This window comes from Triticum urartu, chromosome 5 (genome assembly GCF_003073215.2).
Source record: "Triticum urartu cultivar G1812 chromosome 5, Tu2.1, whole genome shotgun sequence".
Lineage (NCBI taxonomy): Eukaryota > Viridiplantae > Streptophyta > Magnoliopsida > Poales > Poaceae > Triticum > Triticum urartu.
Window position 1 is genome coordinate 568,640,436 of NC_053026.1, and position 25,823 is coordinate 568,666,258.

Sequence of the window (25,823 nt, forward strand, 5' to 3'; positions counted from 1 at the left end):
AAACACTCAAGAGTAATAAGATCCGCTAGGGATGAGTGGGGGAATTGAAAATCCCTTGGTGGAAGTGTAGATCGGGGCCTTCTCAATCACGCCCGAGCAAATCAACAAGTTTGATTGGCTAGAGCCAGCGGTACTGCCGCTCCAGCTGGCGGTACTGCCGCGCAGAGGAGAGCAACAGGGATCTGGACCCAGAGCGGTACTACAGCGGTGGTAAGGGCGGTACTACCGCTCCGAAACGGTACTACCGCCTCTACTGCCGCAACTAGTGCCGCAAAACCCGACACAAGATAAGGAGCCCTCGAGTCGAGGCGGTAGGAGACAGACAGACCAGCGGTAGTACAGCTGCGGAGTCATGGGCGGTACTACCGCTGCGGAGCGGTACTGCTGCTTGTGACCCTTCGGCGGTACTACCGCTGGGACACAGACAAGAGAGAGAGAGGATCTCTCCGTCAGGCTGAGGACGAGGCGGTGGTGCCAGGCAGGCCAGCGGTAGTACCGCTGTGGAGTCACCGACGGTACTACTGCTGCGGAGCGGTACTGCCGCTTGTGACTCCTCGACGGTACTACCGCTAGGTTGCACGGTACTACCGCTGGAACCCAGACAGGACACAAAAGAGAAGAGATCTCTCCAACTAAGTGGAAGAGTTCTGAGAGTGAGAAGCTGATGTGTACGTATTGATTCCACCCAAGCAATACCCCAGCGGACCCCCTCTTGATAGTACGGTGCCCTCTACGCAACTAGACCACCGAAAGAGAAACGAAAGAGCTACATCGTCTTGAATGACACTCCGAAGGGAAGAAATCGTCTCGTGCCAAGGATGAATCTGTGAAATACTCAAAGCACACAATTAGTCCGCAAACATGTTATCATCAATCACCAAAACTACATCGAGAGAGATATGCCTCAACAGAGGTGTGGCTCGCTCTCGACATTGGTTGGGTGGCATCCTTGTCCCGCTTGGGCGGTGGGGGTGTCGGCTCGGTCGATGCGCCCCAGAGGGGGCGGTCTGACTCTATGTCGGGGCGGCGGCCCCGGATATGGTGCGATATTCGTGGTCTGCGAGCGGTTGCCCTAAGCAGCGTGGGCTGCGGGCAGCTGGGCTGTGCGGCGTTGCTGCTCGAGTAGAGCGGTGGTATGTTGGGGCGGCGACCTCGGAAGGCGGTGCCGGTGGAGTGCACTGGGCGCAACGGAGCGGTAGATGTCGGGGCGGCGACCCCGAGAGGATCTCTGTGGCGACCAGGCTTTTGTGGCAACGATGATGGTGGGAGCGATGTTGGTGACGCGACAATGGTTGCGGTAGTCGGCTCTTCTCCGCCGTGTCCGCGGTTTTGCCTCGGTTTGTTTGTTGCTGTGGAGTCGAAACTGCGGCGGCGAGGCCCTATGGTATACGATGACTGGCTACAAGTGGCCCGTTCGGCAACAGCTTTCGTCTAGTTTTGTTTTTCCAAGTTCTCCGTCAAAGTCGGAGCGGCCATAGGTCGACATGTTGTCGATTAGGATGGGCTTTGCCCTGAATGTGCTTGTCTCTGGGAGTGGGCTTGGTCCTTGTTGTTTCTGTTTTTGCCCGGTTTTCCGTAATTAACATGAGCAATTCTCTTCTGTTTAATTAATAGATGAGGCAATCTCTGCCTCCGTTTCAGAAAAAATAACTCGGACAAACATATAGACATAAGAACTCGCCAAAGGAAAACCTCACATATCTGAAACTCCCAGACAGCAAGCATATAAACAGCCCACGCCTTAGGATTCATTCCCTCAGGATTAATCACAAATCATCTCGCTGACACTGTCCACACTAGGATTTTTCTACTCCTGCCTGGAACAGTTATCATACATCTGTCCTCCAACAGCATATAAACAGCGGGAGCAAAGCTCAAATTATACCGATCGGGGCACAGGACATCCATATCCACGTTACGGCAATGCCTGAGATTAAAAGAGGATTCAAGCTACAAAAGATCATTCTGCCAAGTCGATCGTTGCTCAAATGCCAGATAAAGGGGTTTGGATACATGATTGATTCAACTCATAACATCAAAACATTACGACAAGTAGTAATAGTTCTTGAACACAATGACTACAGATAGGTGAAAGCAATCTAGAAGAGGGATGTTCCCTTGCCCTTCTTGTCTCCACCGATCTCAAAATGCTTGCACCTCTGCAAAGGAATAAAGACAGACTGAGCAAAGCATAACGGAACAAAAATAAATGTTCAGTTCAAGAAAAAAAGGAACAGACCTTGATGGCGCGCTGGGAGTAGTGCTTGCAGCTCTGGCACTGCAGCTTCAGCACAATCTTCTTGGTGGTTTTTGCCTGAAGAAAAGGTCACGTAATTAGCATTTCCCAACTGGCTTTAATCTTTATCTGATTTTACACTAACCAGACACACCATAAGTAGATGGCAATGAAATTGATAGACAAATCAGATCGATTGACAATCACACGCAAAGATGTTGCCATACCTTCTTGTGGAAAACGGGCTTGGTCTGACCACCATATCCCGACTGCTTCCTGTCATAACGACGCTTTCCCTGGGCAGACAGGCTGTCCTTACCCTTCTTGTATTGAGTGACCTTGTGAAGGGTGTGCTTCTTGCACTCCTTGTTTTTGCAGTAGGTTTTCTTGGTCTTCGGAACGTTCACCTATTTAGCATTCGCAACATAACTAATGTTAAAACAGGGTTTGCATGAAACTGCATACAGTTTCAGATGACACTGCAATAGCTAAAAAAGTAGCTCTAGAAACAAGTTCAGTAAATGTTCAAGAAATACTAAAAAAGCCACTACTACAATAAACAATTAGCTCCTCAGAAACATGCTTATGGTTGTCATCACAAGGATAATCAGGTCTCAAAGATTTCATGCCATCATAGGACCCCATAATTAAAATAGCAAACATTAAACAGTAAGAATTGAAATTGCAGCATTACTTGCATAACAAAATCATATTATCACATGGTAAGAAAGAAGTAATTAATGGCAGATGGTCTGCTTGGGGCAATACATGCAAACAATGGCTGTAAGTTTAGTTTTAGGTTAGCTAAGAATAAAAAGCTCGGATGTCAAACACACCAAACAAAATCACTAATACTCCACAATATGGCCAACTGCAGTGGGTTTTAGATGTATCACGTAATGTGAAGCTGCATGAAGCACGTTCATAATATGACAGAATGAAAGATGCATAAATACAAACTATAGTCGATCTAAACACATACTAAAAACTAAATCAGACTTGTTTCTGACACGACGATCAGTCCATTCCATCTTTGAAAAAAGACCAGCTGCCTGATATAAACTAGTACCAGCTTATACATATCTAAAGCACATCTCATACACAGTAACTAGAAACCTAGAGCAGTACTAAATTAAGCTAAAATACAGCTCATCAGTGCACAAAAATCCAGCGTGCACAGAGAGAATATAATTCAATTCTGTGCTTTTAGACATCATCACATGGTTTTCAGAAACACGGGCCAATTGTTCTTCATCATTTCCCAAACTGAAGTTAATTTCAAAGGCAAAGAGGAAACAACTATTCTATGATATCTACACAACTAGTTCAGCAAAGTAGAGATCTGCAGTCGGTTTGACATTCAGAATGAGTAGGAGGATTTAATCATCAAATAGATCAGACAAGAATTGCCTTCCTCATCATGCCACCAACGCAATTATACAAAAATGGTGGAAAAAGTGAGCAAAGGAAATGGCTAAGCAATCAATGCTCTCTCAGACAAATGCCTAGATTTCCACATGGTGTAACTGAATGGATTATATCAGACTCGTCATCTATTTTCATCATCACAGAGAACTATCAAAATAGCACTCTAGTCTTACACAATAAGCACATGGAATTCAAGCAGCAGCATGACAGGGCAAAGGCATAACAGAACCAGTGTTCTCTCAGACAAATGCCCCGTTTTGTCCCCATGTTTTAGCGGAATGGGTTGGGTCGGACATCTAATCGGTGTTGATCATCACAGAGAACCCACAAGCACCAGCGCGTGAGCCGCGGAGAAAAAGAGGCAACAATTGGTAAACACGAGCGCATCTACCGCAGTCGCAAAGTGATCCTCTAGCAGGAAATCGCATCCTAAGGTAGGTGGACGGGGGAGGAGCACAGGCGAGGGACAAACCATGGCGGCGGCGGCGGCGGCGGTGCTCGCGCTCGGTCGGTTAGCGTCGTCGTCGGCAGCGGCGGCGGCGGAAGCGTGTGGAAGATTGGCGGCGGGGGCTCTCGCCTCGTTCTTATAGGGCTTGGGTACTGCGGAGGTGGACGGCTCTGATCAGATCGGCCGCTGCACGCAGTGATCCGGTCGCGTCTCTGGTTGGTGGGCCTAATGGGCCTTCGAACCGACTCCTAGGCCCACGCCCACGTAAGATGAGATGACTGCTCGACTTGGTCTGTTCTGATCGGTTTCCCAGAGGAGTTTGTTGGGCGAGATGACCTGCGGCGACCTCCCCAGCTCGCCGGCGCCGGAGGTGGCGGCCCCGCTGGAGGACGAGAACCTCCTCCCGGAGATCCTCGTCCGGCTAGCCCCGCTGCCGTCCGCCCTCCCTCGCGCCTCTCTCGTCTGCAAAAGCTGGCGCCGCCTCGTCACCGACCGCCGCTTCGTCCGCCGCTTCCGCGCGCACCACCTCCGCAGCCCACCTCCCCTGATCGGCTTCTTCGAGGAGGTGAGCCGCAAACCCGACGCCCCGAACCCCGCCCCGGACGCCCCCGAAGTCCTCTCCTTCACCCCTATCCTGGATCACCCCGACCGCGTCCCGGTCGAGCGCTTCTCCCTGGGCCTCCACGACGGCAGCGGCCGCTCCAACATCGGCTGCCGCGACGGCCTCGTGCTCCTCATCGACCCGGCGGGCTTTGACATCGAGGTCCTCGTGTGGGACCCCGTCACGGGCGACCAGCACCGCTTCCTCATCCCCTGGGTGATCGACGACGGCCAGGGCACCGAGATCTTAAACGGGGCGGTCCTTCGCACCGCCGGAATCCTCGACGATCGCCCCTTCCGGTTCCAGGCGGTCTTGACCGGCGTCGACAGGCAGAACAAGCGGCTGTTCGCCTGCGTTTACTCGTCCGAGACCGGCAAATGAGGCGATCCAATCTGGGTATCCGCGGATTTTACGAGCGGCGTAACCACCATGATTGAGATGCGTGTTTCCAGTACCCTGGTCGGGAATTCCCTCTACTGGTCCCTTTGCTCAATTGCTTGGGAGGTAGCTGCCATCCTTCAATTTGATTTGGATACACAACACCTGGCTGTCATATACACTTACCCTGCTTGGGTAAGTGTAGTAGGAATGGCAGCCGGACCTTCCGGGCTATGCCCGTGGACGGTGGTGAGCTTGGCGTCCTTGAGCTGTTAGACGCCAACCTCCATTTGTGGAAAAGGAAGATCGACCGTGATGGTGTTGTTTCATGGGTGCTGGGGAAGACTATTGGATTGGAGGAACTTCTTTATATAGATAAAAGGAAAATGGGCCCAATGATGCTCGGGTATTGCGAGGACAATAATGTGGTGTTTATATGGACATATCACGGCATTTTCATGGTCCAGCTTGAGTCACTGGAAGTGTACAAGCCTCCCATACAGACATTTTACTGTTTGGTTCATCCATTCACAAGTGTCTACACTGCAGGTAAATGCCCAAGTAATTTTCTATAATTGATTGATGAATTTTTTAACCCCTTGTTGTTAGACTAATAATATAAATTGAATATCTGTCAACTGTTATTTTGCTGCTTGATGGGTTATTTGAATAGATAATCATAATGTTTATCATATTATTATTGTTATGATGATGATGATGATTGTCAAACTATGTGGTTCAACCCAGAGGTAGCAAGCACTATATGTTAAGTCTATTTGATGAACAAGAAATATATTGTTATGCAAAAGCCATATGATGCCAGTGATTTACTTTCCCTCGAGATTAATACCAGCTGGAAACAGGAAAACTAAGCTTGAACCAACTGCAACAGTGAAATGCCTAAATGGGTAGCTCAATTGTCACATGTAAAGGCTTAAAACTAGTTATATCCTCTGGTCCATTTTTTGTTTATAGTAATCTTGCTAACTTAAATCCATAATGAAGGCTTAGTTTGATCTTGACAAGATAATTGTTCATTTTTACCACTTATTGAAGATTCGCAAGTGCCACAGTATATTTGTACTAGAGGATAAGTGAATTGAGTTTGTTTCATCTTTTCAAGCTAAAGTTATTTAACTCTGAATTGTCGTTATTTCTTTGTTCTTAATTTTTTTTGGTTTGAATACATTATATTTTGTCAACTTCAGATAACACAGGGCAAGATTAGAATAACTCTTTCTAATCAGCTAATATTATGTGCATGCCATTGTGTTTTAGGAGGTTACTTAGTATATATACCGTTCTCAGAAATATTCTTTGCAAGGCAATAGATGTGCTTTTGTGTTTATCTATTCCAATGTTGAAAAATGTGTTTTTCCTCTCTCAATTTTGTCTTGTGTAAATATCTCGTTGTTATCCCATCATATCTTTGGTCTAAATATCATTGGTTGTTTGGCTTATGCTTGTAGACATGGGCATTGGTGGTGAACCTGATGAAGCCAAATTTCTGAGCAATGCAATGCATAAGGTGACTTTATAACATTGGTTTACAGGTAATGGAAGCTTATCTTCGTATTTCAGTTTAGGGATCATAACCGTTACCTTTTGTTTTTGTTACAGAAATGTTCCCTTTACGACCATTTTTGAATAATTAAATTTTGAGTGAGGACTAATTCCCGACGACCCTTTGCTCAGCTGTTCCCTCCTTCCGTAATGCTATTATGGCAAACTGCCACTGGGCTCTTTTATCCTGATGCTGCTTCTTCTATTCACCTTTTATGAGGCTTACCCTGCAGCTCCATTCCTTTCCTCAGCTGCTCTCTCATACCTCCTATCCTCTCTCCTGGACGAACTCTTTTGCTTAGCCTACATTCCATCCAGCTGCCTTGCTACCGGTTTGCCTCGTCCCTAGTGCTACTGCTCTAATGTTTGGTTGTTTCCTCCTTGTGGCTCCTCGGATGGCTGATAGCTTTGGACATTTCCCATTCCCAATTTGTGCATATGTTCTTAATTGCACATAGATGAGAATGCTGTCGTGCTATGCAGTATGTAATAGAATGGAACACAACCCCCTTTCCTCCCTATAGCTCGTGGGATGTATCACGTCCTATTGTGATTCTAAAGTTGTCACCTTGATGTAAATATTTGATAAGTAGCAATATACACGCTTATAACTACGCCCTTCCACATTGATGCTCATTTTGGATAGTTATGATACTTACTTTTCTGAGCGAAGTTCCAAAAACTGTGCGCATGTTTCATTATAAGAAGAGAAGAAGGTTTTGATTCGATACAAGAAAGCCATGTGTGGCTAATTCACTCTTAAGGAGAGGGAGATCACAATAAGAACCAAAACAACATGGAACGAAGGCTCTACTGCCTCCACTGTGGTTAATGCGAATTATTGTTGAAAGCATGATGACGTCTATCTGCCTCCAATTTATTCTTGGCCAACACCGTGTCCATGTATGTGCTCTCGCCTTAGAATGCGCTGCTCTTCCTCACAGAAATCCCTGCGCCGGTCCTTGTGCGCCTTCTTCTTCCTTGATAGCCACCATGCTGCATAGTGTCCAGTACACAAGATCGCAGCGTTGCTGCCATGGCCAGACCAGTGAGGATTGCTCAGCCAAATCTGGCAGATCTACGTGCATCACACAGAAAGATGCTTGGCCATCTCCTGATGCTGCGCAGCCCAGGTTTTTCAGCTTCTGGCGCTCGAGGTGGTTGGCAGTACAACAGCGATGCTGAAGGTCCACCAAATGAAGAAGCGGGTGACTTCGCCTTCCAGAGGACCTTTTGGCAGTTGTTATATTTTTAATGCTGTAGAGTGTTTGAAAAGGTAATGTCTATTTTGGACCGATGGAAGTATCAGTTTGTAGTACGATGCATGATCCCTTGTTTGAGGCTTCTACTGCATGATTTGGTTGATTTAAAATTTTTAATTAGTAACTGGCTATTTCTTACACTTCAAAAACATGTGACTTTGGGCTAGAAGGCAGATGTATCTGCTTTCAACTCCATGAATCCCTCGTATGCCCATGAGGCAGTCTTTTTCTATCTTTTTTTGAATCTTTTCTGATTTTGGTGTCGGTTTTGTTCCACCTTTGGAGGTTTGATATAAGTTCCGCAAGCAATACAAACTTTGACTTTTAATGGCTTTTGCCTTATCAACCAGTGGTACAAATTGGTTTGACAAGTGACTGTTTCCGCAGGTATCTAGAGTTCTCATCCGGTTTCTGATTTTGTTGCCGGCTTGTAATGATGAAGTTGATGTTTATGCTTTTAAGTAATGCAAATGCTTTGACATATTATTACTTTAATGGCTTTTGCCTAATCAATCAGTGGTACAATTGGTTTGACAAATGAGACTGTTCTGCAGGTATCTAGAGCTCTTATTCGGGTTGCTGGGCAGCGGAATGGCTTACCGGTGCGGTGCAGGCTCCGTCCATCTTCTAGGCAGCAAGCATGTTCTGTCAACTGCGATGTAGACTTGTAGGATAGATTTATTTATTTGTCCAGTTTGGTAACTTCCTTGCGTACCTGAATAATTGTAGGACAAGCAGCAACTTGCTTGGCCTCATGAATAAGGCAGTGGCATAGGCTTTGCCTCTGTCAGCTCATTGCCGCCTCCAGTTTCATTCTCTCTGTGTCTTTCATGCAACTGATTGGTACAGAGTGCTTATGCTCCGTGTTTCCATGTTGTATGCTATGCGGAGACTTCAATCTCGAATCTCTGCTGCTGGTAGTACCAAAATGTTGTTGGATTGCTTGGCTTGAGGACGAGCTTGGAAATGTCTTTGGTTGCACAGCAACCCATGGCAGCGGCCACCGCCTTTTGCTGCCTGCTTGTTCTAAGGCTTGATCTCCACTCCTATCAACAGCTGAATGGCGTCCGGCTCCGGTTGTAGGACGATTGGTGGTTCAGTAATTGGCGAGCCTTGGCCCATGCTTGGAAAATGGATTTTTTTTTCTTTCATTCAGCAGCACTATTTATGTATTTGGTTCAGTGAATTGAGCAAAGAAAAAGTGGTGGGAATTCCTTTAATCTCACTTTTAAAGAAAAAGGAACTTCACCATCCACTTGGACCACTTTTTTGCAATGTTTGACAAGAATCTAGTTACAATTTCATGTGTTTTGACTTTGACTTGATTGTGTTTTTTCTATTCCTTTCAAACAAAAAAAAGGTGAAAATGAGTGTGTTGAACCGCCTCTACCTCCCAATCTCGCAGGTAGTGGCATAGCTATATTCTGGGTCAAGGTGGTCCAATCCTCGATACAGAAAATTCCCACAAAAATAATATGCCGACAGACGAGCGTAATATTCATCAAAAGCATAGAACATTTTATTGGATTTATTGCATGGGCAGCATGCTTGATTGTCCAAACCCTCCCCTTACATGTAACAGCTGAGGCAAATGACAAGACACTTCAGAGCAAACACATTACGATGATAGGAGGGGATTGACCACATGACCGATGAATAGAACCACACCGGAAGTGTCTTCCCGGATAAGGAAGAGGAAAGGATGATCCGCGATGAAATCCAAGACCGAGGGCGGTGGTGCTTGTCGCAGGACTGCTTTAGCAATAGTTGTTGCTGCAGCCTCGGTTCCTGTTTCGTTCACTTCGACAAATGCTTTGTGGAAAATGGATGAGATGTAGAGGTTCTGTGCCATTGGGGAATCCACCATCTCTGAAAGATCTGCTTCAGCACCGAATGGCAGTTGCAGACCCAAACCTTTGAGCAAATCAGATGCCTCAATTCCAAATGATATCTTGAACTTGGGGAGCTTGAATTGCCTGAGTGCAACCTTCTGTCTTGGGATATGCTGCTCCAGGAACTCTGGTTCGGCACTCAACTTTTCTGCCAAGCTCCAGATACCACTTCGTGCTTCTGGAAGAAGGATGTACATGGAGAACTGCCTCTTGTCCCCACCTTGCTTGTAAGGAAGCTTCAGTACCTTCAAGCCATCAGAAGAAGAAATGTATTGTTTTTCTGAGCTGTACATGAATGGTGTTTGAATTGAGCTCCCATCAAGAAGGTAGAAGTAGTCGATTTCTGTTCCACGTGGATCAAATTGATCTGTCCAAGCTCCTTTGAAATAAAGGGCATTGCCAAGAACAAGTCTAGTGTTATTGTCAATAGATCCTGCGGGGAGAATATCTTTGATGAGACCGGTTGTGACTTTCTCTACCCATGAGTTCACTTGAGCAGTAACTTCTGCGGCCTAGACCAAGGCAAAATAAAGAAAGGTCAATTATGTAATGAAAATAAATTGAAAATACTGTTGCGCCACCAAAGTTTGAAAAACAAATCCTCTCAACGTATGAAATACTATAGTTGTGCCGAGTATGCAAAGCGGAATACTAATGTTTTGTAAAGCATTTTTATATATAGTAAGGTTTCTCCCACACATAGTAAAATCATCACATGCAACCATGGATGACAGTTTTTTTTTCATATGTGCACATGAAATTGATTAAATGGTCATCACAACATCTCGAAGCAATATTATGCAATACCTAAGGGAGTTCAGCTCATAGAGATCGATTATACATATTCCTATATGTATGCTACTCTGGAGTACAATAAGCAATATGACAGCACAACGATGAATTTTACCAAAGTATCATAAATTTATGTAAACAACAACTACAATTCAATAAGAACGCTGCTATGCGAACGACAAAGTTGTGCCCGATTGACGACCGACACACAGCGGCCACCATTGGATGCAGTTGGCCATCAATTCTACCCCGCTGGATTCAAGTGTCGGGTGCATATCGGCCAGAAAACATCGTGTGCACAGCAGTTTCGATTCAATAATTAAGTTGGACACGGTTTAAAAGTAGGATATATTAAGTCGAATCTATTTTATTTTACCCAACCGGCCGAAATACTATATGTATGTACCTATAGAAAGTTGGAAACTGTTCTAAACTTCTAGTGTTAAAAACAGTGGTGTAGAAATAACTGCTAAATTTCAATGGAAAGGACTATAACAAATCTTGAACAGTTATGAGGTTTAGCTAAATGTCAACATGAACACGGTACCTTTGGGAGAAACAATTGCATGACATACTTAAGCCTCAAAGTGATTTTACACTGTACATAATTATGCCATAGATAACGGACAAATTATTTTACTCTGTATTTGTTTACTGGTAAAAACCTTGCCATCATTTCGAGAAGGAGCTAGACAAGGAAGGGGGATCACCTTAGTTTGGAAGTCCACGGACTGGGCCTCGGCCTTGTACTTGCACACTGCGAGCTCCTGGAAGGATGGCTTGAGCTGCAGCGACGCGTCCACGAAAACGCCGTTGGCGAAGGCGACGCGCGGACCACCGACACTGGACGCGTCGGCGAGCACGAACTGCACCACCTGCTCAGCAAGCGCGTGGAGTCCCTCAACCTCGCCTTCTCCCAGTGTCGTGGCGAGTTGGTTGCGGGTGGCGCCCCCCGCGCCAGCGGCGATGAGGCTAAGCGCGACATGGAGGGAGACCGGAGAGAATGCGGCATTGTTGATAGTAGACTCGGGGTTGGATGAGATAGCGGAGGCGAGGCGGAAGGCAAAGCGGGTTTGGTGCGCAATGGAGAGGCGAACGTCAGTGGCGAGGGTGGTTGCCATGGCTGGGGTGGAGGTTCGCTGGGCTTTTGTTAGAGTTGAGAGGAAATCGGATGACTGGGAAGTGTTGTTTTCATGGCTGATTTGTGGCTATTTAACGGGAGCAACAAGCCCAAGATATGCAAAGCAGGTTCGAAGCATCTGCGCCATAAAGCAAGATAAGTGGTTTGTTGTCTCTTGTTTAATTAGTCATCGTCGTGTCATTTCGTATATATGTAAGAAACCTGAACTTATCCTATCTCGAGTTAGCTGGTGCTTGTGGTTTGTTATTCCCGTACGTCTGAGTTTTGTAGAACATTGGATTTGTGGGAGATCACTACGTATACGCCCCTCGTAACCTTTTAACTGATCGTTTTAGAAGCATTGTTTGTTTTCTCAAAATCACACAACCGATTAGCAATACTATTTCCAAGCTTGAGATAGTGGTGCCAACCTGTAAAGTTGTAACTAGTAAAGAAGATGTGCATGTCATTGCATAATTAGGATTTGCATCACACAACTGATTAGTAGTACTGAATTCCAAGCTTGAGATAGCTATCCCTGTGTGTAAAGTTTTAACTAGAAAAGAGGATTTGCACAATATTGCATGACAAAGCCTAATTGGGATTTGCATCACTTGCCGTGGGGTGTGGGCTTAACTTATAGTCAAATTAAAGTTTATGATCCAACAGATGACACGGTGACATATACGACGCTACCCGTAGAACATGACAAACTGATAATATGTGCTTTTCATCACTTTTGCTAGTTTCCTTAGAACATCCGATTTATGTGGCGTCTCGTGACCTTTTTGTTGTTTAGAGTAGTTTAGAAGCATGGTGTTTTCTTAAGATCACACAATTGATTAGCAATACCGAATTCCAAGCTTAAGATAGCGGTGCCAACCTGTAAAGTTTTAACTAGTAAAGAAGATGCGTATGGCATATCATAATTAGGATTTTCACCATACAACTAATTAGTAGTACTAAATTCCAAGCTTGAGATAGCTATACCAATGTGTAAAGTTTTAACTAGAAAAGAGGATTTGCATGAGATTGCATGACAAATCCTAATTGGGATTTGCATCATTTTCCGTGGGGTGTGGGCTTAACTCGTGGTCAAATTAAAGTTTATGATCCAACGAATGACACTGCTGCAGATCCGACGCTACCCCTAGAAGATGATAAAACTGATAATATGTGCTTTTCATCACTTTTGCTAGTTCCCTAGAACATCCGATTTATGTGGAGTTTGCTACACGTCTCGTGACCTTTTTGTTGTTTAGAGTAATTTAGAAGCATGTTGTTTTCTTAAGATCACACAACTGATTATCAATACTGAATTCCAAGCTTAAGATAGTGGTGCCAACCTGTAAAGTTTTAACTAGTAAAGAAGATGTGCATGGCATAGCATAATTAGGATTTTCACCATACAACTAATTAGTAGTACTAAATTCCAAGTTTGAGATAGCCATACCAATGTGTAAAGTTTTAACTAGAAAAGATGATTTGCATGATATTGCATGACAAATCCTAATTGGGATTTGCATCACTTGCCATGGGGTGTGGGCTTAACTTGTGGTCTAATTAAAGTTTATGATCCAACACATGAAACTGCGGCATATCCAACGCTACCCCTAGAAGATGACAAACTAATAATATTTGGTTTTCATCACTTTTGCTAGTTCCCCTAGAACATCCGATTTATGTGGGGTTTGCTACACGTCTTGTGACCTTTTTGTTGTTTAGAGTAATTTAGAAGCATGGTGTTTTCTTAGGATCACACAACTGATTAGCAGTACTAAATTCCAAGCTTGGATTTCCAATGCCAACGTGCAAAGTTTAACTTGTAAAGAAGATTTGCATGATATTGCACCATATACCAAATTGGGATTTGCATCATTTGTTGTGGGTGTGGGCTTAGTTTCTGGTAGTTAAAGTGTTATGATCCAAAGCAGGGACGGATCCAGAAAAAAATGGAGTGTGTGCACACTTTGTTTTAAAAAGAGGTTTATTTCGATTGGTTTGGATGGGCCTTGAAAATCAGATTTTTTGCAAGGAAAAGGTGAATTGAGTCATCAAGCAACAACCAAGTCTGCATTACATAGTTTCGGGACCTCGTCTGGACCCGATCGAAACCATTCTGTAGTGCGCTTCTTAATTCGACCAAAGTTTGCTAAAAAGTGAATAACAACGTTTTGTTCTCTCCTCACATGCTTGATTAAGAATTCACCACGATCCTGAAGAAGAGCAATAATGTCTCTAACCATCATCATATGCTCCAACCAGTCATCTACTCCTTCCTTGATCAGCTTTACCACTTCAAGGCAATATGTTTAAATCGCAATTAGCAACACAGACCACTGGGAAGCAAGGGAGATGCCCTCAAAACAAGCAGCTAATTATTACTACATGGTAAAAAAATATTTCCTAAAATTCTAGGTGTGTCATGGCACACCCCTTAGGTACATCCCCTAAGAGAAAATTCATAACATATAAAAAGATGTTCGTGACATTTTCAAAAAATATTCTAGCACTTCAACATATGCATGCACGTTTAAGAAAACATTCATGTCACTTTTAAAAAATGTTCAACATGCGTTTAAAACTTCTCACTATATATCTACAAAATGTACATTGTGCATTTTAATAATATCCAACATGTATTTAAAAAAATTTGAGCGGGTACCTTGAAATGTTTGATTTGATTTACAAAAAAACATTCATTTTTATTCACTGGATCCACCTCCCCTCCGCTTGCTACTCAGATAGCCACTGGATCCACCTCACTACGCTTACTACTAAGATGGCCGGTGACCGGTAGATATGTGACTAGCAGATAGGACATTCATTCGAGCTTGTGGATCCACCTCCCCTCTGCTTGCTACTCAGACCCGATGCCTTGGCTCTAACTAGTTGTTGTTGGGGAACGTAGTAATTTCAAAAAAAATTCCTACGCACACGCAAGATCATGGTGATGCATAGCAACGAGAGGGGAGAGTGTTGTCCACGTACCCTTGTAGACCAAAAGCGAAAGCGTTAGCACAACGCGGTTGATGTAGTCGTACGTCTTCACGATCCGACCGATCAAGTACCAAACGCACGGCACCTCCGAGTTCAGCACACGTTCAGCCCGATGACGTCTGAGGGAGTCCTGGATTAGGGGGTGTCTGGATAGCCGGACTATACCTTCGGCCGGACTCCTGGACTATGAAGACACAAGATTGAAGACTTCGTCCCGTGTCCGGAAGGGACTTTCCTTGGCGTGGAAGGCAAGCTTGGCGATACGGATATGTAGATCTCCTACCATTGTAACCGACTCTGTGTAACCCTAGCCCTCTTCGATGTCTATATAAACCGGAGGGTTTTAGTCCATAGGACGAACAGCAATCATACCATAGGCTAGCTTCTAGGGTTTAGCCTCTCTCATCTCGTGGTAGATCTACTCTTGTACTACCCATATCATCAATATTAATCAAGCAGGACGTAGGGTTTTACCTCCATCAAGAGGGCCCGAACATGGGTAAAACATCGTGTCCCCTGCCTCCTGTTACCATCCGGCCTAGACGCACAATTCGGGACCCCCTACCCAAGATCCGCCGGTTTTGACACCGACATTGGTGCTTTCATTGAGAGTTCCTCTGTGTCATCACTTTTAGGCCCGATGGCTTCTCCGACCATCAACAGCGATGCGATCCAGGGTGAGACTTTTCTCCCCGGACAGATCTTCGTATTCGGCGGCTTTGCACTGCGGGCCAATTCGCTTGGTCATCTGGAGCAGATCGAAAGCTATGCCCCTGGCCATCAGGTCAGATTTGGAAGTTTGAACTACACGGCCGACATCCGCGGAGACTTGATCTTCGACAGATTCGAGCCACAGCCGAGCGCGCCGCACTGTTACAATGGACATGATTTAGCTCTGCCGCCGAACAGTGCCCTGGAAGCCGCACCTGTGTCCACTCCGACCCCTAGCTCGGAGCCGATCACACCAATCGAGGATGGGTGGTTAGACACCGCCTCGGGGGCTGCAATCTCTACGGCGATCGAGCCGAACACCATCCCTATTCTCTGCGAAGCCCGTGACTCCAAGGAGCCAGACTCCTCTCCAGACTCCGAGCCCTCCGCGCCCCGACCGATCGAACCCGATTGGGCGCCGATCATGGAGTTCACAGCCGCAGACATCTTTCAGCACTCGCCCTTCGGCGATATTCTGAATTCACTAAAGTCTCTCTCTTTGTCAGGAGAGCCCTGGCCGGACTATGGTCAGCAAGGTTGGGATGCGGATGATGAAGAAATTCAAAGCCCACCCACCACCCACTTCGTAGCCACTGTCGATGATTTAACCGACATGCTCGACTTCGACTCCGAAGACATCGACGGTATGGACGCCGATGCAGGAGACGATCAAGAACCAGCGCCTATAGGGCACTAGAAAGCCACCTCGTCGTATGATATATACATGGTGGACACCCCAAAAGAAGGCAATGGCGATGGAACAGCGGAGGATGACCCCTCCAAGAAGCAGCCTAAGCGCCGGCGTCAGCGGCGCCGCTCTAAATCCCTCCAAAACAAAAACGGTGATTCCGGCATGGGAGATAATAACACCCCGGACAGTGCCGAAGACAACCACCTCCAGCAAGATTCAGCACAGGAGGATAGAGAAGCCAGCCCTCATGAGAGAGCGGCAGACAGAGAGGTCGAGGATGATAATTATATGCCTCCCTCCGAAGACGAGGCAAGCCTCGATGACGACGAATTTGTCGTGCCAGAGGATCCCGTCGAACAAGAGCATTTCAAATGCAGGCTTATGGCCACGGCGAGCAGCCTCAAGAAAAAACAGCAACAGTTTAGAGCTGATCAAGATTTGCTAGCCAACAGATGGACTGAAGTCCTTGCGGCCGAAGAGTATGAACTCGAACGCCCCTCCAAGAGCTACCCAAAGCTTAGGTTGCTACCCCAATTAGAGGAGGAAGCACCTAAACCTACATCACCAGCGCATGATGCGGCCGACCGGCCACCCCGTGGCCGCGACAGAGAGGCCTCTCGGCCCTCCACTCAAGCTGCACCCCGATGCTGCTCAAAAATACCAAGGCATGGGAAAATGCGCCAGACCTGCGAGACATATTGGAGGACAAGGCAAGGCAAACAAGATCGATCTATGGATCACGTGGGCGCCCCATGGCATGAGACGGTACTCGTCATGCCGGATACAGTAAATCCGGCCGGGCCGAACATAGTAGACAAAGCTCGTTTGAGCTGCGTCGTGATATAGCCCAATACAGAGGCGCCGCACACCCACTATGCTTCACAGATGAAGTAATGGATCATCAAATCCCCGAGGGTTTCAAACCCGTGAACATCGAATCATACGATGGCACAACAGATCCTGCGCTATGGATCGAGGACTATCTCCTTCATATCCACATGGCCCGCGGTGATGACCTACACGCCATCAAATACCTCCCACTCAAGCTTAAAGGACCAGCTCGGCATTGGCTTAACAGCTTGCCAGCAGAATCAATTGGTTGTTGGGAGGACCTGGAAGCCGCATTCCTCGACAATTTCCAGGGCACTTATGTGCGACCACCAGACGCCGATGACCTAAGCCACATAATTCAGCAGCCAGAGGAATCGGCCAGACAATTCTGGACACGGTTCCTAACCAAGAAAAATCAAATTGTCGACTGTCCGGACGCAGAGGCCCTAGCAGCCTTCAAGCATAACATCCGCGACGAGTGGCTTGCACGGCACCTAGGACAGGAAAAGCCGAAATCTATGGCAGCCCTCACGAAACTTATGACCCGCTTTTGCGCGGGAGAAGACAACTGGCTAGCTCGTAGCAATAACATGACCAAGAGCCCTGGTAATTCGGATACCAAGGACAGCAGTGGCAGGTCACATCGCAACAAGCAAAAGCGCCGCATTAACGGCGACAACACTGAGGATACGGCAGTTAATGCCGGATTCAGAGGCTCTAAACCCGGTCAGCGGAAAAAGCCATTCAAAAGAAATACTCCGGGCCCGTCCAGTTTGGACCGAATACTCGACCGCTCATGCCAGATACATGGCACCCCCGAAAAACCAGCCAATCACACCAACAGGGATTGTTGGGTGTTCAAGCAGGCAGGCAAGTTAAATGCCGAAAGCAGAGACAAGGGGCTGCATAGCGATGACGAGGAGGAGCCCCGGCCGCCGAACAACAGTGGACAGAAAGGTTTTCCCCCACAAGTGTGGATGGTGAACATGATATACGCAACCCACGTCCCCAAGAGGGAGCGGAAGTGTGCGCTAAGGGACGTATACGCGATGGAGCCAGTCGCCCCAAAGTTCAACCCATGGTCTTCCTGCCCGATCATTTTTGAACGAAGGGACCACCCCACTAGAATCCGTCATGGCGGATTCGCCGCATTGGTTCTAGACCCAATTATTGACGGATTTCACCTCACCAGAGTCCTTATGGACGGCGGCAGCAGCCCGAACCTGCTTTACCAGGATACAGTGCGGAAAATGGGTGTCGATCCCTCGAGGATTAAACCCACTAGAACGACCTTTAAAGGCGTCATACCAGGTGTAGAGGCCAACTGTACAGGCTCAGTTACACTTGAAGTGGTCTTCGGATCTCCGGATAATTTCTGAAGCGAGGAGTTAATCTTCGACATAGTCCTGTTCCACAGTGGCTATCACGCACTACTCGGGCGAACTGCATTTGCTAAGTTCAATGCGGTGCCGCACTACGCATACCTCAAGCTCAAGATGCCAGGCCCTCGAGGAGTCATCACGGTCAATGGGAACACCAAACGCTCTCTCCGAACGGAGGAGCATACGGCGGCTATCGCAGCGGAGGTACAAAGCAGCCTCTCAAGGCAATTCTCCAGTCCGGCCATTAAACGTCTGGACACCATCAAGCGCGCCCGGAGTAACCTACAACAAGACCGCCTGGCACGTTCCGAGCAAGCGTAGCAATGCGGCCCCAACCCCAGCCCTCGCGAACTTGCGAAACCAGTGTTGCGCGTACATAACTACGCTCTGAAAATACCATGGGCACAGGGGGAGGGGCACCATCACGGCACGCCCGAAACATGGCTTAAACCGCACTAGGGGCTGCCGATTTCTTAATTTTCTCTTATTTTCAGGACTCCATTCTTCGGAAGGCTTGTCTGGCAGTATAATTGCCGCACAAACGATACAACCAGGGAAGCAGAAAGCTACGCCGCACTACGGAACTCTAAGGTGGTCTCTATAACGAGCAGTATACCTATTTCGCATAACATTCCGCAGCTCGCCCCTGGAAAGGACATATTTGATAGTCCCATCTTTTGCTTATCGCACTATTTGTATCGTCCTGCTTTGATCGCAGCCTTTTTTAAATAAACAATGCATAGCTTCCGTCTATTATTGCATTACTCTTTTTCACAAATATATGTTCATTAATGACATGTTGCACCCGTACACTTTGGTACGGCCAATACGCCAGGGGCTTAAGTACCCCACAACATGGTGTGAGAAGTCCGAACACTTTCACAAGTGCGGCACCCTGAACTTATAGCATTATATGCATCGGCTCCGAATCATGTCTTGGGTCAATAGTTGGGTTTGCCCGGCTCCTATGTTTTGGTACCTTACGTTCCGTTATATCGGCTAAGGTAGTACTAGGAGAACTACTGCGATTGATGGGGCGAGAGCTGGTCGCTGTTCGAGAGGTTTTCGAGTCCCTAAAGACTTATGCCGCTTAGAGCGAGGAGTCGGCTTTGTCCAGCCTAGGCGTGGATAGCGCCCCGAACTCGGTCTTCCGAACACTAGGGGCTTCGCCGAAATTTAAAATTATAGAATTCTATGGCTAAGTGAGAGTGTTCAAGCATTATAGTCCGATTGCCTTATTCGTTGTGTTGAGCGCCTCCCTCGAAGGACCCAAGAATGGGAAAAAGAGCGCTCATGTTTATCCCGAACACCCCAGCACTCGTGCCATGGGGGCAGAAGCCGACGACTCGCCATCTCTCAAATTTGATAAACGGCCGCATAGAAGGTAATATTTTAAATTCAAAAAGCATTGCTTAGTGCACATGAACAAGTTTTCAGTGCACATGACAAAATGAGCGAGTTTACTGAAAAATTACATTCATGGAACATTCATCCGCCACAAGGCGGGCACCCTTCAGAATGCCCTCATAATACATCTCGGGCTTGCGATGCTCCTTGCCCGGCGGTGGCCCGTCCTTCACAAGCTTCTCAGCATCCAGCTTGCCCCAATGCACCTTTGCACGGGCAAGCGCCCTACGGGCACCCTCGATGCATACAGAGCGCTTGATGACTTCGAGCCTTGGACAGGCCTCCACCAGCCGCCTCACCAGCCCGAAGTAGCTACCAGGCATGGCCTCTCCAGGCCACAACCGGACTATGAGGCCCTTCATGGCCTGTTCGGCCACCTTATGGAGCTCGACCAGCTGTTTCAGCTGGTCGCTTAAGGGCACCGGGTGTTCGGCCTCAGCATACTGAGACCAGAACACCTTCTCCGTCGAGCTTCCCTCCTCGGCTCGGTAGAAGGCGGCGGCATCCGACACGCTACGGGGCAAGTCTGCGAATGCTCCTGGAGAGCTCTGGATTCGGGTAAGTGACAAGTAATTCACTTTTACGTACTTGCTTTGCATAAAGAATGCCTTACCCGCCGCTATCTTTTTTATTGCCTCAACCTCCTGGAGGGCCTTCTGGGCTTCGGCCTTGGCAGACTTGGCATCTTCAATGGCCGCCGCGAGCTCAGACTCTCGCGTCTTTGAGTCAAGCTCCAAACTCTCATGTTTTTTCATGAGAGCCTAGAGCTCTTGCCGCACCTCGCCAACCTGCATCTCATGCTTCTCCCGCTCGGTGCGCTCCGTGGCCGCCCTCTTTTCGGCCTCGGATAGTGTTTGCTTAAGGGTCGCCACCTCAGTTGTGGCCCCTATAATAGCCGCGTTAATCCTGTCACTTTTTGCAATTGCACCTTTCACATATTTCAATAAGGTATTTCTTATCTTCCTTCTCCTCGAGCTGCTGCTTGGCTACGCCGAGCTCTTGCTCGGACCACTCGAGGTTCTGCTTCAGCGTATCCACCTCCGCAGTCAGTGCGGCGGAGGCCAGCAGCGAAGCCTGCATACGCATATTGACTTGATTATATTAGACTCCTGCGAATGTTATTAGATCCTCTATTCGGCTTTTCTTTCCGAACGCCGAACAGAGCATCAGGGGCTACTGTCTATGCGGTAATATTTTTACATATTCTTTACTTACCTCAAAGCCTGTTAGAAGGCTGGCACAGGCTTCAGTCAGTCCGCTCTTGGCGGACTGAACCTTCTGGATCACAGCACTCATAATAGTGCGGTGCTCCTCGTCGATGGAGGCGCCGTTAAGAGTCTCCAGCAAATTGTCCGGTGCCTCCGGTTGGATGGAGGTCACCGGCTCGGTAGGCTTGCTCCTCTTGGAAGGAGGCTGCCTACCGGAGTCCGGAACCGTTGAAGGTTCCGGCGCAGTGTCCGGCTCAAAGCCGGAATTAGAGCCCTTGGGGGTTCTACCCCCTTCACGCCTGGAGTCCGGGAGGTCGCGTTGCGGCGCCTCCAGGGCCACCTCCTCCTGGCTTGGAACCTGTCGGGACAGCACCTCGGCGTCGTCCGTAGGGTGGGGGGAGGTAGCCGTCGGAAGCGAATTCACATCCGATGAATCCAGAGAACCGCTCGACAACATGTCGAGCCGGTCTTTGGGTGGACTGCATAAACATGTTCGACATAAGGAAAAGCTGTGCAATGGAGGAATACTATGAATCACTCTGGTATCCGGACGCTTACGATCTCGCCAGGGGCTTGGCCCTGTGCGGCCACTCCTCTTCACCGTCGTCGGCGTTGGTGGAGCCGTCCGGAGGAAGGGTTTTCCCCTTCTTGGACCCTTCGGCCTCCCCAGTTGGGGCGGCCTTCCTTTTCTTCTCTCCCCCCGCTGGAGGGGGAGAGGTCTCTTCTTCCTCCTCCTCGTCTTCACGGGAGGAGTGCGTCTTGGAGTCGTCGGATGATGAATCCGACACCCCCAGGCGCCGGGCACTCTTTCGAGTCCCCGTGGCCTTCTTCTTGGCCTTCTTCTCCAGCACCACATAGGGTGCCGGAACCAGCAGCTTCGCCAAGCGAGCGTCCGCTAGGCCTTCGGGCAAAGGAGCCGAACAGTTGATCTGTCCGGACGTCTCCTGCCAATCCTATCAAAGGTAAGGGAGCTTAGATCCCGCATGGAGTCAAACTATGAAAAACTAATACCTTGTAAAAGGTTAAAACAGCTTACCGCACAAGCGCGACGCTGCGTGCTGAATCCGCGATCCTCGGTAGCGGATGCGGGGGCCTCGGCACCCTTGAAAAGCACCTTCCAGGCATATTCGTACGTCGTGTCGAAGAGTCTGCTCAGAGTTCGATGCTGCGCCGATTCGAACTCCCACAGGTTGAAAGCCCGTTGTTGACATGGGAGGATCCGGCGGATGAGCATAACATGGACTACGTTGACAAGTTTGAGCTTCTTGTCCACCAGGGTTGGGACGCATGTTTGGAGTCCGGTCAGCTCTCCTTCTTTACCCCACGACAGGCCCATCTCTTTCCAGGAGGTGAGCCGCGTAGGGGGTCCGGATCGGAACTCGGGGGCTGCGACCCATTCAGGGTCGCGCGACTCGGTGATGTAAAACCACCCCGATTGCCACCCCTTTAGGGACTCCACGAAGGAGCCCTCGGGCCATAGGACTTTGGGCATCTTGCCCACCATGGCGCCTCCGCACTCCGCCTGGGTGCCGCGCACCACCTTCGGCTTGACATTGAAAGTCTTGAGCCATAGGCCGAAATGGGGGCGGATGCAGAAGAAAGCCTCGCACACAACGATAAACGCCAAGATATTGAGGACAAAGTTCGGGGCCAGATCGTGGAAATCCAGGCCATAGTAGAACATGAGCCCCCGGACAAATGGGTGGAGAGGGAAGCCTAGTCCACGGAGAAAATGGGGGAGGAACACCACCCTCTCATGGGGCCTAGGGGTGGGGATGAGCTGCCCCTCTTCGGGAAGCCGGTGCGCAATGTCGTTAGATAAGTATCCGGCCTTCCTTTGTCTTTTGAGGTGTCCCTCCGTGACGGAGGAGACCATCCACTTGCCTCCCGCTCCGGACATGGCTGGAGAAGGTTGAGGTGGGGTGTGCGGACTTGGGCGCTGGAGCTCGAGTGTGCGGAAATGGATAGGCAAAGGAGGAAGAAGGCGTGGATGAAAAGGTGGATCCTTATCCCCTTATATGGGCGGACGCGACTATGCGCCCCCACTAGGGTTGGAAAAAAAGCTCGAAGCTCGCGAGCTAAACGAGTAGCTCGTGACTCGGCTCGAATCGACTCGAACTCGAAGAATAACGAGTCGAGCCGAGCTTTAGTTTAAGATTGTTTATTGACCAAGTTAAACGAGCCAATCTCACGAGTACTTGTGTAACTCGTTAGACTCGGTACAAAATATCAGCCACTTCCAATACAAAAAAAGATCAGCCACTCAGCACCCTATGTCCCAGACGCACAACACAAGGCCTAGCCATTGAAGGCCCAGCCGCCTAGGAGACTCATGTGTTACAAGGAAATTACTATTGTTTAGTGATATATATATATATGTTTAATATATACATAATTATTTTTATAATATTTGAGGGTTTTATGTTCATATCTTTAACGAGCTTAACAAGCTAAACGAGCCAGCTCGCGAGTTATACGAGTCGAGCCAATCTTGGATTTGAGCTCGTTATAATAACGAGCCGAGTCGAGCTAGCTCGTTAACGAAACGGGCTCTAGCGAGTCGAGCCAAGCTGGCTTGACTCGGCTCGAATTCCAGCCCTAGCCCCCACCAGCCTGGTAAAACTCGCTTATCTCCCAAGCGCCATAGTCAATGGCGCGGTTGGGTTACCCACACCCGTATTGATGAGAATCCCGGAATAAGGGGACACGATCTCTGCTTTAACAAGACATGCCAAGGAAACTGTCTCGCTAAATGCACCGACGTGGGACAGTAAAACGATTCGAATAAAGACTTGGCCGTGGTGTGATGTCACGTTACGGAATACGTCAGCAGATTAGATTTGTGTAAATATTATTCTCTCTATGGCAATATGTGGAAACTTATTTTGCAGAGCCGGACACTACCTTTGTGTTCAAAATCTTCTATGAAGTATTTGGAGGAGGAACCCGCCTTGCAATGCCGAAGACAATCTGCGCGCCGGACTCGTCGTCATTGAAGCCTGGTTCAGGGGCTACTGAGGGAGTCATGGATTAGGGGGTGTCCGGATAGCTGGACTATACCTTCGGCCGGACTCCTGGACTATGAAGACACAAGATTGAAGACTTCGTCCCGTGTCCGGAAGGGACTTTCCTTGGCGTGGAAGGCAAGCTTGGCGATACGGATATGTATATCTCCTACCATTGTAACCGACTATGTGTAACCCTAGCCCTCTCCGGTGTCTATATAAACCGGAGGGTTTTAGTCCATAGGACGAACAACAATCATACCATAGGCTAGCTTCTAGGGTTTAGCCTCTCTGATCTCGTGGTAGATCTACTCTTGTACTACCCATATCATCAATATTAATCAACCAGGACGTAGGGTTTTACCTCCATCAAGAGGGCCCGAACCTGGGTAAAACATCGTGTCCCCTGCCTCATGTTACCATCCGGCCTAGACGCACAGTTCGGGACCCCCTACCCGAGATCCGCCGGTTTTGACACCGACAACGTCCCTCGAACTCCGATCCAGCCGAGTGTTGAGGGAGAGTTTCGTCAGCACGACGGTGTGGTGACGATGATGATGTTCTACCGACACAGGGCTCCGCCTAAGCACCGCTACAGTATTATCGAGGTGGACTATGGTGGAGGGGGGCACCGCACACGGCTAAAAGATCAAACGATCAATTGTTGTGTCTCTAGGGTGCCCCCTGCCCTCGTATATAAAGGAGCAAGGGGGGAGGTGCGGCCGGCCTAGAGGGGGCGCGCCAGGAGGAGTCCTACTCCTACTGGGAGTAGGACTCCCTCCCTTTTTCTTGTTGGACTAGGAGTGGAGGGGGAAAGAGGAGGGAGAGAGGAAGGAAAGGGGGGAGGGGCGCGCGGCCCTGCCTGGCCACCTCTCCTCTTCTCCACAAGGCCCACTATGGCCCATTAAGCTCCCGGGGGGTTCCGGTAACCTCTCGGTACTCCGGTAAATCCCGATTTCACCCGGAACACTTCCGATATCCAAACTGTTGGGGAACGTAGTAATTTCAAAAAAAATCCTACACACACACAAGATCATGGTGACGCATAGCAACGAGAGGGGAGAGTGTGATCTACCGGGAGTAGGACTCCCCTCCCTTTCCCTAGTTGGATTAGGACTTGGGGGGGGGGGGGGAGGAGAGGGAAGAAAGGAAAGGGGGGGCGCCCCCCCTCCTTGTCCAATTCGGACTTGGGAGGGGGGGAGGAGCGCGCGGCAGCCCCTAGGCCTCCTCTCCTCTTCCTCCACTAGGCCCATTAAGGCCCATTAGGTTACCGGGGGGTTCCGGTAACCTCCCGGTACTCCGGTAAAATGCCGATTTCACCCGGAACACTTCCGATGTCCAAACGTAGGCTTCCAATATATCAATCTTTATGTCTCGACCATTTCGAGACTCCTCGTCATGTCCGTGATCACATCCGGGACTCTGAACTAACTTCGATACATCAAAACTCATAAACTCATAATATAACTGTCATCGAAACCTTAAGCGTGCGGACCCTACGGGTTTGAGAACAATGTAGACATGACCGAGACATGTCTCCGGTCAATAACCAATAGTGGAACCTGGATGCTCATATTGGCTCCCACATATTCTACGGAGATCTTTATCGGTCAGACCGCATAACAACATACGTTGTTCCCTTTGTCATCGGTATGTTACTTGCCCGAGATTTGATCGTCGGTATCTCAATACCTAGTTCAATCTCGTTACCGGCAAGTCTCTTTACTCGTTCTGTAATACATCATCTCGCAACTAACTCATTAGTTGCAATGCTTGCAAGGCTTATGTGATGTGCATTACCGAGAGGGCCCAGAGATACCTCTCCGACAATCGGAGTGACAAATCCTAATCTCGAAATACGCCAACCC

General features: G+C 48.3%; 2 protein-coding genes, 4 non-coding genes and 1 pseudogene across 6 annotated transcripts; 1 reads left to right on the forward strand and 6 right to left on the reverse strand.

Annotated features, from left to right (window-relative positions):
- Positions 1-1,909: 1,909 nt before the first annotated feature.
- On the reverse strand, positions 1,910-4,269 carry LOC125510807 (60S ribosomal protein L36a). The gene is made up of 4 exons (XM_048676070.1): positions 4,137-4,269; positions 2,464-2,643; positions 2,240-2,314; positions 1,910-2,159 (listed from the first exon to the last, which is right to left on the reverse strand). Exons 1-4 carry the CDS (start codon positions 4,137-4,139, stop codon positions 2,100-2,102), a joined length of 318 nt encoding a protein of 105 aa, XP_048532027.1. The 5' UTR covers positions 4,140-4,269; the 3' UTR covers positions 1,910-2,099.
- Positions 2,804-2,875, reverse strand: LOC125511774. The gene has a single exon (XR_007285113.1). It is a non-coding gene; the product is annotated as a small nucleolar RNA R66 (small nucleolar RNA).
- On the reverse strand, positions 3,597-3,663 carry LOC125511747. The gene has a single exon (XR_007285099.1). It is a non-coding gene; the product is annotated as a small nucleolar RNA Z105 (small nucleolar RNA).
- LOC125511917 lies at positions 3,725-3,810 on the reverse strand. The gene has a single exon (XR_007285186.1). It is a non-coding gene; the product is annotated as a small nucleolar RNA SNOR75 (small nucleolar RNA).
- On the reverse strand, positions 3,899-3,986 carry LOC125511921. The gene has a single exon (XR_007285190.1). It is a non-coding gene; the product is annotated as a small nucleolar RNA SNOR75 (small nucleolar RNA).
- A 165-nt stretch (positions 4,270-4,434) lies between the features above and the next one.
- Positions 4,435-8,729, forward strand: LOC125510806 (annotated as a pseudogene).
- Positions 8,730-9,413: 684 nt separating this feature from the next.
- LOC125506048 (serpin-Z2B) lies at positions 9,414-11,799 on the reverse strand. The gene is made up of 2 exons (XM_048670926.1): positions 11,311-11,799; positions 9,414-10,320 (listed from the first exon to the last, which is right to left on the reverse strand). Exons 1-2 carry the CDS (start codon positions 11,719-11,721, stop codon positions 9,535-9,537), a joined length of 1,197 nt encoding a protein of 398 aa, XP_048526883.1. The 5' UTR covers positions 11,722-11,799; the 3' UTR covers positions 9,414-9,534.
- Positions 11,800-25,823: the final 14,024 nt, after the last annotated feature.